The 13,499-nt window shown below is 34.4% G+C and overlaps 4 protein-coding genes across 17 annotated transcripts; 2 read left to right on the top strand and 2 right to left on the bottom strand.

Annotated features, from left to right (window-relative positions):
• Positions 1 to 224: 224 nt before the first annotated feature.
• LOC18009805 (cytochrome b-c1 complex subunit 7-1) lies at positions 225 to 1,645 on the top strand. Its single transcript, XM_006392271.2, has 4 exons — positions 225 to 440; positions 561 to 718; positions 1,173 to 1,220; positions 1,327 to 1,645. Exons 1-4 carry the CDS (start codon positions 347 to 349, stop codon positions 1,393 to 1,395), a joined length of 369 nt encoding a protein of 122 aa, XP_006392333.1. The 5' UTR covers positions 225 to 346; the 3' UTR covers positions 1,396 to 1,645.
• A 56-nt stretch (positions 1,646 to 1,701) lies between these two features.
• Positions 1,702 to 4,688, bottom strand: LOC18009796. Of its 14 annotated transcripts, none has more exons than XR_002900837.1 (5): positions 4,555 to 4,688; positions 3,778 to 4,187; positions 2,461 to 3,682; positions 2,268 to 2,341; positions 1,702 to 2,006 (listed from the first exon to the last, which is right to left on the bottom strand). XR_002900837.1 is itself a non-coding variant. In XM_024160007.1 (4 exons), exons 2-4 carry the CDS (start codon positions 4,174 to 4,176, stop codon positions 3,235 to 3,237), a joined length of 765 nt encoding a protein of 254 aa, XP_024015775.1. In that variant the 5' UTR covers positions 4,177 to 4,187; positions 4,555 to 4,688; the 3' UTR covers positions 2,155 to 3,234. The 14 variants fall into 14 exon arrangements, 3 of the variants coding, with proteins under 3 accessions (XP_024015775.1, XP_024015777.1, XP_024015766.1); XR_002900836.1 differs by having other exon boundaries at positions 1,702 to 2,341; positions 2,461 to 2,542; positions 2,809 to 3,682; XR_002900838.1 differs by having other exon boundaries at positions 1,702 to 2,341; positions 2,461 to 2,542; positions 2,813 to 3,682.
• Positions 4,689 to 7,380: 2,692 nt separating this feature from the next.
• LOC18009739 lies at positions 7,381 to 9,457 on the top strand. The gene is made up of 8 exons (XM_006392267.2): positions 7,381 to 7,602; positions 7,700 to 7,828; positions 7,912 to 8,027; positions 8,113 to 8,194; positions 8,402 to 8,461; positions 8,549 to 8,656; positions 8,857 to 8,902; positions 9,009 to 9,457. Exons 1-8 carry the CDS (start codon positions 7,516 to 7,518, stop codon positions 9,242 to 9,244), a joined length of 864 nt encoding a protein of 287 aa, XP_006392329.1. The 5' UTR covers positions 7,381 to 7,515; the 3' UTR covers positions 9,245 to 9,457.
• Positions 9,458 to 9,522: 65 nt separating this feature from the next.
• On the bottom strand, positions 9,523 to 12,266 carry LOC18009795 (uncharacterized protein At4g06598). The gene is made up of 5 exons (XM_006392269.2): positions 12,065 to 12,266; positions 10,820 to 11,530; positions 10,494 to 10,569; positions 10,276 to 10,402; positions 9,523 to 10,047 (listed from the first exon to the last, which is right to left on the bottom strand). The coding sequence occupies exons 2-5, from the start codon at positions 11,515 to 11,517 to the stop codon at positions 9,836 to 9,838; spliced, it is 1,113 nt and encodes a 370-aa protein (XP_006392331.1). The 5' UTR covers positions 11,518 to 11,530; positions 12,065 to 12,266; the 3' UTR covers positions 9,523 to 9,835.
• Positions 12,267 to 13,499: the final 1,233 nt, after the last annotated feature.

Here is a 13,499-nt window from a genome sequence, read left to right as displayed (position 1 = left end):
TTTTTTTTGACGATAGATTCAATTAAATTTTGGATTTAGTATAAATTAATAAAACGAAAAAAAATAATTATAACATACTTAGTAAATTTTTTTTTAGAAAATTTTGCTTATAAGTTTTTGTATCTCGCACTTGAAAATTTATTAGAATTTAGTTGTACAAAATTACGTCCATTTTAATTTCTCACTCAGTCTTTAATAAAACAAAATCTGTTAAGGAAAAATAAACGCCTACCATACGGTGTCGTATGATTCTGTTATCTTTTCTTAGAGAAGGAGACGAAACAGCAGCTTTGGATTCATCAGGATTGAGAAGGAGCTCGTTCCGATACGGTGGTGGGTGAAAAAAATGTCGTCATTTCTCAAATCCTTCATTGATCCAAGTAAGAATTTCCTTGCTCGGATGCACATGAGAGCCATATCTACTCGACTTCGAAGATACGGTCAGATCTCGCCTCTCTCTCGAAAACCATAAGTTTCTGTATCCGAAACCTGAATTCACTTTCGATGTTAGTTCGTGAAATCGGGATTTTTTTGTTCTGAATCTGTTGCGTATGAATCAGGTCTTAGGTACGATGATCTGTACGATCAGTATTACAGTATGGACATTAAAGAGGCGATGAACAGACTCCCCAGAGAAGTCGTTGATGCTCGTAACCAGCGTCTTAAACGCGCCATGGATCTCTCCATGAAGCATGAGTACCTCCCTAAAGACCTTCAGGTACTTTTGTTTCACCTTCCAAGGAAAGACTTTTTTTTTTTTCAGAAACTTACATTTTGAAGCCAAAAGGTTGTGAATTTGAGATTTGTCTATGGTGTTCTCCTGGGAATTAAGGAAATTATAGAAAATCAGAGGATCATTCATTAGCTATTTGGATTGAAAAAGATGCGTTGAAACTGTTTTCTCTGTTGTGGATTTTACTTGTCTGAATCAGGGTAACTTATGTAATGAAATGATCCTATATGCTTTGGTTCTTGTATTCATTTGAACACTTTGCTCTTATTTAGCTCAATGGGAGATTCGGATTGATAGAATTGAGAATATTAGTTTCCTTGGTTAAATGCTGATTTTCATGTACAGTTCTTCTATTGATATCCTCATAATCGGCTTTGTAGCTTTCAAGAAATTGCATTGATACAGCATTTCTTATTTGAGATCTTGATTTCGTTTGCAGGCTGTGCAGACGCCATTCCGGGGCTATCTTCAAGAGATGTTGGCTCTAGTAAGTCTCTTTCTAATCTGTAACTTGTGCTATGCTTGGACTTCTGGAGTTTTAACTGAGATTCTATGTCATCATTATCATCATCATTCTGTTTTGAGCATTGCAGGTCGAGAGGGAAAGATTGGAAAGAGAGGCTTTGGGAGCTCTGCCTCTTTACCAGCGCACAATCCCTTAAGCATTTTTTTTCGATTTCTTGCGAATGGAGGTTGCTTTTTAAGTACAAGTCTCCTAATTGGTATTTTTGGTACTCATTTCCCAAAACCAATCTACTCTGGTTCTTGAAAAATAGAAGCCTCTTTTGCATATGTTGGCTTTGAATAAAATCATTGATGCAACCCAAGTATTTTTTTTTTCCTTTTTCTGTTTGTATTTCCATGATTCCATATATTTTCTTGCTATTGCCCTATAGTTTTATAATTTCAATAGATTAAGAAAATCATCAAGTTAAAGTTGCAAACACGAATACACGATACTATCACCTTTTATTTCCAGGATATTATTTCATTTAGTTTATTAGTATACACTATAGACTACAAAGTATTATATGGCAGATACATATCCTTCAATGCGTGTAGTATAACAACAAAAAATCCTTAAATACATGTTTTTTCTAAAATAATAGCTTTTTATTCCTCTTTTTTCTTCTTCTACGTCCTCGACTATCCAATTTCTTAGCTTAAAACGTAAGGCACAAGTTGAAGTTGACAAGCGAGCAGCTACCTTACCTTGATAATTTTGATATACGAGCAACAAAATGTATTTGCGAACATATGAATCCCGGTACCTCTGTAAATCAGCTTCAATGCATTAACCATGAGTTATTAAGAAATAAAGGCAGGTTTCGGTGTAGCTTTTGATGGCCTGTGAAATTTCCAAAATACACATGCTACAAACTAACAAGCATAGACAGTTTCGCGCTCAGTGTGGTTAGAAGAAAAGTCATGAGAATCGACTTCGCAATCTATTAGTAATACATTTGCTGAAATAGCATAGACTACTATCAGAGTATTCCACACAACCAGACCGTATAGTGCAATTAATACTTACCAATAATCGGTAAACTTATCCAACCATACCAGGCTGTACATGTTTCTCCTTAAGGGAAAGGAACAGTTCAAAGCCTGAGCAAAGAGTTATCCCAAACAACACCTGAAACAGATTAGTTATGTATAGCGAAAAAGCAAAATACACTGCAATATCAGTTACGTGTTTGAGGGAGAAGGAGCATTGTGTTTAGCACCATTCAGTAAACCCAATGCATCAGAGTAAAAATCTCTAGAAGCAAGCGAGATCTGCAGGCACCCGGCATGGCTACACTGTTCCTGAAAAATGTAGGGGAAGTTCAATAATCCACCACTAAGGAGGATAATACAAAATGACTCATCTTATCAAGAAGCTTAAACACAAGAAACTAAATTATATATGTATATAAAAGACAGCTTCGTAACACACAATCCTCCAAAACAAGACTTATCTTAGAGCATGGATACTGTAAACTTCTCTTAAACTTCATTATCCAGAGATTACAACAGAAGAAAATTTATGCTGACTATAAGAAGAAACATTATAAGAATTGGAGTTCACATACATACTCTTCCCTTCTGCTGTCTATGCAATCACTATAAGAACCCTCTGGGAAAAGAAAAATTATATAACAGTTGGTTCCACATTGCAGGGAAGTATGGCCAACACCTGAAGACAAGACTGTTAATGATCAAAAAGAAATGATACTAACAATATTCACTATAGGTACCAACTGATTTTAGATTTCTTAGCTCCATCAAATGTTCATCAGTTGATATATTTAGAGAAAGTCGGAGATCGGTTAGTGATGCTTCCTGATCCCAATTCAAGGGCCCGGAAGCAAATAACTTCCCTAGTGTACTGCGGTAGGTGTATAGTTCAGGTCTACAAGATCTCGCTCCTCCACCACTAGCTTCTCCAACGTAGCCAAATGCTTCTTTCGAAGATTCAGCATCACTACCACAAGAGTCGGACTCTTGACTAGAACCATCTAGAAAAGAAGTTGACGCGTCACTCTCATCATAGCTAATAGGGCTACAACTACCAACTGAGCATGCATCGGTATCATAACAACCATTAGAGACTGAGCTTCCTGTACCAACACATTCACTAAACTTTTTTGATCTTACCCTCACCAATTGACGGAAACCACTTTTATCATCGTTAATGTAAGCTTGCACACGCATTTTACCATCTACCTTCTGCAGTGAAGAGGAAGCAAACCGGTTCTGATCTTCTTCTTCCTCCATTGTTCGTTTCCTCTTAGGACTTCCCGTGCATGATTCAGCAGACTCATACCAATCACAAGGTAAAGGTCTCTTCAACATTCCTAACGAAGCAACACTAGTCTCCTGGAGTACCTTGCTGTTCAGAAAGGGCTTTAGACTCTGGTGTACATCTGATCCGGTAAGCGTCGAGGACTTCACAGAGCAAGATACCTGACAGAAAATGATTATACAACAGTTAGTAAACGTGTACCATTAACGACCATACACTTAAAAGAGAAAGACACAGAAAAAGTTTTAAAATTTACCTTCCCAATCATAACCCATCTATCATCTTGCCAAGCTTGTCGAGCCCTGAGGTTAACTTTATGAACCGTGAGTTTTTCTGTGGCGCCAAGTAACCGAACCACGTAGTATTTTCCAGGTAACTCGTCCAGGACCATACCGGTTTTCCAGGAGATATCATCAAGAACCTCCACAAATTCACCAGCTGCCCATCTATCTACATCAATTTGCGGAGGACACGGCCTGATCATCTTCCTTGCAACTCTCTCCTCCAATGTTTCATCGTTTGAGAGTCCATAAGAGTAATACCTAACACTGTACGTGTGACCATTACCCGATATTATCTCGCCTGACCGCCACGCGCCATAAGGTGCCTCTTTGATGCTCAAAACCTCCACTCTAGTTCCTTTTCTGAATCTCATTAGCTTAATACCTGCAAAAAACAAACAAAAATTCTCCAACTTAGTGCTACATTCAATAAATCTGATAGAAGGAAGAAAACAATCTCAATAGCTATCATGTATATCATAAACTCGAATCAACACGGATTTTCACTAAGTAATTATAAAAACAAGCAAAATTGAAGAAATTAAGCAAACAATTAATCAATACTACAGGACATCACAGGGAATCAAAACGAATTCGGTTCGGAAGAATCCCTAAACGATTATAGATTAAGAAAAACGTAAAATCAATACACCAACTAAGAATATCGATCGAAGAAACTTTCGTGGTGATCAAGGGTGTAAACAAGAGCAATGATACAGCCCCAAAGAAGAAGAAATTGAATAAGAAATTACCTTGTACAAGTCTGGAGTAGGTTCGATCACCGTAAGATTTCGGAAATTGCTTCTGGATTTCTCGGGATTGTGAACAGATTATCGGACGAGCGATTGGGGGTTAGGGCTTTCACGTTAATGAAATATACAATTACAAACGAAACTTGGCGTAATAAGACGTTGCCAAATTTATATAATTTTATATTTCAAAGTAATTTAATATACTGAAATAAAAATAAGAATTAGTAATAAATTTCAGTTAATTTGGTTGGTTACTTGGTTTTACAAAATTCAGATGTAATTCATATTTGGTTTAGCGTAAATCGGTATGGAAAAACCGTTTGGGTTGTTTTAAAATGCGGTGTATGAATTTGAGTTTGGTTTGATACGGTTTGATCTTACCCTAATTCTTCTGATTTCGGATCTTATCACCCAGTTTCAAGGACGAAAGGGATGTACATTCAGTTTTTCTTCGATTCAGTTTACTTTAAGTTATTCGAAATTCAGAAAATATGTTTTTCATACCGAATTACACTTACCAAAATATTTTTCACATCAAAAGTTTATATTGATTCAGTTCGGTTTTTTGATAATTAGGTTTGGTTATATTTTGAATTTAATTCGGTTTTAGGAAACATATAAGCAAAGTAAAAACAATTAATTCATTTGAATCAATACTATCAATCTATCTATATAGTGTACTGTTTTGCTAATATGTCGCGTTCACAGCATTCACAGCGAGTTTCACAGTGTTTCGCTTATGTATCAGTTCCAGAATGAGTTTCAGCTGCAAAAATACCGTTTAACCTCATTTTATAATTACATTTCATTTTTATTGGTTTTATGTGATTCTGTGTTAAAAATAATTTAAACAAACTGCTCTAAATAATTATGGTTTAATATTTAATTTTGCCGTCAAAATCAAACCGTTTTTAAAATTATATTAAACCAAAATTTATAAAAAATGAACAAAAGTATTTTTCAAAAATAACACAAAAAATCTAGAAATTTACCATTTCTGATGTTCAAAGTTTTTTTAAAAAAATAAACAAAAACGTTTTTTTAAAATTAACACAAAAAATTTATATACTTATTTTTGTAGTGTTTTGCTGATGTGTCGCACTCACAGCGAGTTTCGCAGTGTTTCGCTTACGTATCAGTTTCAGAATGAGTTTCGGCTGCAAAAAAACCGTTTAACCCCATTTTGTAACTACATATCATTTTTTATTGGTTTTTATGTGATTATGAGTTAAAAATACTTTAAACAAACTGCTCTAAATAATTAGAATTTAATGTTTAATTTTGCTGTCAAAATCAAACCGTTTTTAAAATTATATTAAACCAAAATTTATTAAAAAAATGAACAAAATATTTTTCAAAAATAACACAAAAAATCTAGAAATTTACCATTTCTGATGTTCAAAATTTTTTAAAAAAAAAAAGAAAAACGTTTTTTAAAATTAACACAAAAAATCTAGAAATTTACCATTCATTATGTTCTCAAAATTTAGAAAAAATCTAACTAAAATATTTAAAAAAAAACAAAAAAAACGAAATTTATGGTATAATATCGCTAATTATTGTAGTGTTTAAGATTTCTTATGTTTATAAAGTTTTTGATTTCTTATGATTTAGTATAAATATTAACTACTTTTTACTATTTCTAATTTTCAAAATTGTTTAACCTATGCCTTCTTCTTCATTCTATCTATATACTATTTATAACATATATACAAACAAATCGAAAATATTTCTCATCATACAAATCTATGAAAAAGTTAAATTACTAATAACGTTATATAGATAATTGCTTAAGGAAAATTATGTTTATCTTTTAAAAAATAAAAAAGGGAAATCTACAATAATCGTCATAACTGAAAACCTAAATGCAACCTATATATAAAATTATGACTAATTTTAAATTATTATAGTTTAATGTTTAATTATATAGTCTAAATTTCGGCTGTAAAGAGACCATTTAGCCCTATTTTACAATTATGTATCATTTTTTTATTGGTTTTTATTTCATGATGTGTAAAAAAAAACTTAAAACAAACCAATCTAAATTATTATGGTTTAATGTTTAATTTCATAGTCAATCAAACCGTTTTTAAAATTATATATAACCAAATTTTGAAAAAAAAATTAACAAAAACTTTTTTTAATTGGAATTTGTATCTCTTAGTGTTTACCATTTCTTATGTTTCCAAAATTTAGAAAAAATCTAACAAAAATATCAAAAGAAACAAAAAATGGAAACTATTTAAAAAGTAATGAAATATCGTTTCAAAACATAAGAAAACTGAAATTTCAAAAAAAAACTCGTACAAAAAAGTTGTATATATATATAAAACACATAAAACAGTTATCAAAATTGAATAAGTTATATTAAACTAATGGAATGACAGTATTTGTGATATTTAAAACACATAAAACAGTTATAAAAATTGAATAAGTTCATACGGTATTTCAAAATATTACGTCTAAAATACATATAATAGTAATCAAAAGATCTCAAAACTATTTAAACTAAATTATTTGGATATTACTATGTTTTTATTTACTCTCTTCTATTCTAACTTGTTTTCACGTTCATGTATTCCAACATTAAAATGCAAGGAAATTTAACAAACAAATATACTCAAGAATAAAAAACAAATGAATCCAAACTACTATTAGATTTTCAAACAATCAAATGGAAATTATATCAACTAGTTTTTAATATTAAAAATTAGTATTTCAATATAGATTTTCGGTTAATTCTATTGGTTTTTTGAAATTTTGGTACATATTTTTATTCCGTTTAGATTTGTTTTACAATTTGGATCGGATTGGGATTTTTGGAAATATCGCTTCGGTCGGAACGGTTCAGTTTCGGTTGGTTTGAGAATTTGGCCAAAATCGAATCGAAGGGAGACAATTAGACAAAGCTCCTGATCTCTGATAGGTTTTTTCTCGGGCTAGATTATCTCTCCGGCAAAGATGCTTCGTCGCCAGATTCTCCGGCAAGCTTCCGCCGCCGCTGCGGAATCGAAGCTCACTCGTCATCTTCACGGATTCGATCAGCGGGTAACAACAATTCTCTCCCCAAATTGGAAATGACTCTTGCATCGGTTCCGTGATTTACCTTTTTGCGGTGTTGTTGATTGTTATGGTTTTGGTTCAGAGAGGATTACACAGCAGGAACAAGAAAGCAATGGAGTATGTAGCCAAAGGATGGAGTGCGATTAAGGAAGTGGACAGAGTCATCGATTACTGTGAACTCAATGATCGACGCCTTATTCCTCTCCTCAGGGTACTCTTAAACTCTGAATCTGGTGAAATCTTGTGTTTTTAGTTTTGATAACGAATCCTTTGTTTTGGATTCTCTGGCTTCAGGGAGCTAAAGAGAACTTTGAGCTTGCTCTTGAGGCTGATAATTTGAACACTCATGCTAGATACTGGCTTTCAAAGTTGCACTTGAAGTACCATGTCCCAGGAGCGTGTAAAGCTATGTAAGTAAATCAAGAGACTTTGGTTAAACATCACCGAGTTTTTGCCATGGCTTTTCATACGTTTTTTTGTTTGTAACCATTACAGTGGAGCTGCTTTGCTTGTTGAAGCTGCAGACATGGGTAATGCAGATGCTCAATATGAACTAGGGTGTCGTTTAAGAGTCGAGGTAATGAAGATGTTTATGTTTGCTAAGAGAATACAATGTTACGATTGAGAAACTCAGAGATGGAGATACTTTAGAGCTTCATCTTTAATCTTTTGTCAGTTCCATTGTTGCGTTAGTGGGCTCTTCTTACCTTAGAAGAAACCTCTGCTTCCTGAGCAGCTCTGTCTCCAACCAGCATTTCGTACTAATTGTAAATCTTTCTTTCAGAATGATCATGTCCAGTCCGATCAACAAGCGTTTCACTATATAGAGAATGCTGTCGATCAGGTATGAAATTTACAGTGCAGCTCTAAGAATTTTATATATTTTTTGGAAATTTCAGAGATATCTCACTTGGAGTTGGGAATTTTGCAGCTGCATCCAGGTGCTCTCTACCTTTTAGGAATAGTGTATATGACAGGAGACTGTGTGAAGCAAGATATAGATTCAGCTATATGGTGTTTCCACAGGGCTTCGGAGAAGGTACGAAACTTTGTCTTACGAAATCACTCTTTCTAGTTTATATCTAGATCAGTACTGGTAAATTAAAGCAAAAGATTCTGTTGTTTTGCTCAATTCTTACATTAGTGTCTCTTAAGACTTAACGTTTGGCCAAGTTTGATGGGAAAGCTTTTTTAAGACATTTTGTTGTTGTTCCTATAGTCTGACACGCATATGTTCAGGGACATGCTGGTGCTGCTATAGCGTATGGATCTCTTCTACTTAGAGGTTAGTAAATCGGAACCATCTTTCTTCTTTTACATCATATCCTCAAGATTATCATTTCATTTCTTGCTTTCGAGGTTACTTGCTTAAGATCTCAGTTTTTGTACAGGTGTGCAAGTCCCGGAGTCTCTAACAAAATTGAATACCGTGGGAGTTTCGCCGCCCAAGAGAATAAGAAAGAACGATCCGGAAAACCAAGAGACGAATACATTAGAGATGGCGAAAGAGCAGTTCCAAATCGCTGCAAGAGCAGGATGCGATCTTGGGCTCAAATGGCTGCAAAGGTTAGAGCAAGAAGAGAAACTTCTTATGACCGAAGAAAATAACGAATGTGCCTACGTATAAATGCAATATGTCTCTTGTGGAGCGAATCATCAAGCAAGCTTATGGTGCTAGAATGTTATATCTGTCTGTTTATACAAAATGTGAGAATTGAGATTTTACGTTTAGAGTATGCGTAGAAAGCCGGAAAAAACTGCCAGTACAATCAAAGATATTGATACTTTGGAAAGCTTACAACAGGCAATGTCATCAACTTTACATGAACCATTCACTCAAAGGGAATGCACCATTTGACCGGTAACATAAAATACAAACAAACAAGCAGTAAGAGAACATGGTACAAATCCACAGATCAGTGTTTTTATTTTGACCGGGTCCGATATAACCGGTCTCATATCACTACAATCACCAGATAAAAGAAGTCCAGGTGTCGGACCTCCGAACTAAACCACCTCAGGCAAGCCATCTGCTGGAATTAACATAGGTTTTCAGGCAAATGGAACCAGGTGCACTGGTGAGTTTACTTGTCAACGATGACCGAGGAGTTAAAATGTCTTCGGTGAGAGAGTATTACGAGACACTAGATGAGGGCCTGATCTTGCTTGAAACCCCAGGCCCTTCTAATGAACCGATGGGTAGATAGAGAGACATTGACTAAAAGTGGAATTGACCCATCACAGATACAGAGTCACGCCTACAATTGGTATCCTTGGTGTTGAGGGAAAGACTTGAGAACTTAGATTCGAGATCTTTGCTAGTAGCGCGTCCGTTATTTGCTGATGGTTTATGAGCTTGTTGTTCTTGTTGTTGTTGCTGATACAGAGCTCGTAGTCTTCCAATCTCATTTTCCAGCACCTCCTGTTCCACTGGTTAATAGAGAACTCATGAGTTGTAGTATTGAATAGGCTAACAAGTATTGTGAAGCTTGTTTGTTAGTTTCTCTAGCAGCTTAATGAAATTAGGAGCTACAATAGATTTGAGAAGAGTCCAATAATTTCACAAGCTAAAAGAATTCATACTTGATAATCTTGATTAGAGTTTGGTTCTAAATGAAACTAAAAGAATATGTTTTGGGGTGGGTGGGATAAACTTACATTGTTTGATCAGCTTATCCTGAGCTATACTTTCAAGGCGGTGCTTAAGAGCTTTATTTTCCATACTCAGAATAAGATTCCGCTGATTGAGAAAGTCAAGCTCAGCTGAAACTTTGGAGCCTTCTGCCTATCGATACCAATGAAACATCATACTTCAGTGCTCCCGAAATTGTAATCTTATACATATTTCACTAACTCTCGGTTTTTGTTAGTCTTACCTGCAATGCTTGTACATTTCTTTCTAGCTCAGATATGTACTGGAGCTTACGGACCCGTGATCGTTGTGCAAATTGCCTGCAGGAAGCATTAACTAACCATGTTAATAATCAATTCATCAATGCCATTAGTGTTTCTCATCTCTCACTGCCTGACGTAAGATGATGCTACTAAACTATGAGAGTTTTCCTCAAGTCAATGAAGACCAAGAACAATATCATATAGAATGAAAAAAAAAGCATTCACCATCAATGGAATCAGTGTCTCCTACTCTAGATTGCTTTAGATAGTTAAATATCATTCAAGAATAAGTAAAGAGATCACATACTGTTTGGCTCGTTTTATATTGTCAAACTCATACGTCACAGGCTGAGGACTGGAATTGTTTTCCTCAGAAGAGAACCTTTTTGGGTCATCTGCGTAGTTCATTGTTTCTGCTGTTGCTTCTTGAGACATATACGATGCTCCCATGTTTTTTACACCAACATTCTCTCGAGCAGACGGTAGCTGCCAACAAGAACGAGCCCCAGACGCCACCAAAGAATCCCTCTGCCGATTCTTCTGTTTTAGAAAACTAGCATCAGCGTAAAAAGGTGCGTCCTCAGTGTTTTTCCTACGATCGGATCCTTGAATTCCTCTTTGAACAGAAGAAACCGGATTCCTGTAGCTGAAATTATTTTGGAGAGTCAAGCTTATGTTTGTAGCATTAGCAACGTCTAGGTAAGCGTAAGAGTCACTTGACGAACGCCTATGACCACATTTGCGAGCAGGACTCTCTGGCTCATTGAGAAGATCATCAAGCCAAAATGGAAGTTCTTCTACCAAATGGCTCTCAGAGGAAGTTCTCTGGTGGTGCGTTTTGTCGTGGCTAAGCTTCTGACTGTGCCTCGAACCTATCAAACCACAAGGGATATACTCGGTATACGATGCTGATACACTTGGAAACGGAATTTTTGGAGGGAGCAAAGCGTTTTTTCCTGAGTACATCAGATTCTTAACACTCTCTGATCCCTTGGAGCCAGCCATTGCCACTCTTTGCCTGCCAATAATAATATATATCAGCTAATTCGCAAGAGCATCTCGTATTTGTAAAACATTCTTAAAGATCAAAAAGACAAAAGATGGATCTGACTATTCATTGCATCAACACACTAAGCTTGGCCTATGTACAGAGTAGTTTTAATGTTTTAAAGATAACCTCAAAGCACAGATCAATGCAATAATTCTAGAAACAAGCATTTAGTTTTAATGTTTTAGTCCATCAAGTTGCTTTCTCATCAAAGCTGGATCACTCATAAAAGTGATTTGACTGATTATATCTTATCTCTACTAAACAAGCTTCTTAATTATCTAAGTTAACCAATAACCTTTCTTCTTCTTCTTCCCGCATTTTCCAGCAACCAAACAGTGAACAAACTAATCAAAAAACACGTAGTAATATCTGAATCCATAGAAAGCAAGTATGATGATGAACAGATACAGATTCTTCTTATCTGTTACCAGTTTCCGATAATTGAATTTACTTCAAACTCAAAGAAGAAAATTTAGAAACGAAAAAAAAAAAAACACTTACCAGTCGGAGATAGAAGGAAGATTTCAAGCCTTGAGACAAGATCCGAAATCAGAAAAACAGAAGCTGAAAATGATAACTCCGCCTTAATCCGTTCACCGGAGATCTTCCGTCGTAGGAATCTTTGCCTCTCTGTCTTATCGGTGACGGAGAAGAATCCGGAGGAGGGGGATGAGAGAAATTTGGGGAAATTTAGTCCTCAAAAGGTAAATCAAAGCTTCACTTTTGTCTTAACTCTTAAGACCCTTTTGTTTTTGTTTACTTTTGAGTATTTTAAAAATCGTCCGGAATACTTTATTATATTTTACATTTGGCCCCCGATGTTTCTTTTTGCGAGAATTTTTGATTCAAGAGTTCCAAATTCGAACGAGTAATCAAATCAAATTTCAATTGACGTTAAAAGACTATTATATATAATTTTACTCGATTTCGTTTGATTAGTTTTTTTTTAAGTAGTCAGTTACGAATGTTTTATTTATTGTAGAATTGCAAAATGCATGTTCTCAACGGCTAATTGACATCGAATGTTAGAAACAATGTAAAACATGTACATGCATCAGAGCCGGCCTGAGTTTTAAGTGGCCACAAGCTAAAAAAAATAAATGAGCTGTTTTTTAACTAACAAAATTGAATAATTTTATAACTAAAAGAAAAAATGGCCACAAATTAAAGAAAAATTTTATGCAAAAAAATAGGACCACAAGCTTATGCTTGTACTGCTTGGCCTCAGAGCATCTCCAACCCTACTCTATTTTTTGCTGCAAACTCCATTTTGGAGTAAATTTCACTCCAACCCTACTCCATTTTTGACTGCAAAATGGAGAAAAAATAGAGATTGCTCCATATTTGGAGTAAACCTTTATTCTACTCCATTTTGCAGCTATACTTTTTTTATTTACAATCTGATCCTTAAAATATTAAATCATTATAATTTTATACTTTTTATCAACACAACATTATTTTCGACATTATATATGGTTATATGCATTTTTTCAGATATACACTTAATATTTGTATGACACATATCACTTTGATTTATATATATATATATATAATTAAAAAATGGTCTCTATGTATGTATATATATATATATAACTATCGGTTTAATAATTAAGTTTTTATTTTATGATTCATGTTTATAAGATTTTTTGACAAGATTATAGGACTTTAATAGTTTAAAAAAATATAAAATAGACAATCATAAATATTTGAACACTAAAATTTTTATTCAAAATATTACAACTTAAAATAAACTGAAAAATACACAACAAGTGCTAAAATCAAAGATAAACATAAAAGTTTAACACAACAAATACAAATAATTTAATATTCTGCTAAATCGATTTCTGATCCACCGATATCATTAAAATATTGTCCAAACGAAGTTGATGGAGGAGGAAATTCTTGATTTTGTTGTTGAGCATTCCGCTTTTGTAAA

This window comes from Eutrema salsugineum, unplaced genomic scaffold, assembly GCF_000478725.1.
Source record: "Eutrema salsugineum unplaced genomic scaffold, Eutsalg1_0 scaffold_8, whole genome shotgun sequence".
Lineage (NCBI taxonomy): Eukaryota > Viridiplantae > Streptophyta > Magnoliopsida > Brassicales > Brassicaceae > Eutrema > Eutrema salsugineum.
Note: the sequence above shows the minus strand (reverse complement) of the source record. Positions and strands in the feature narration are given on the sequence as shown.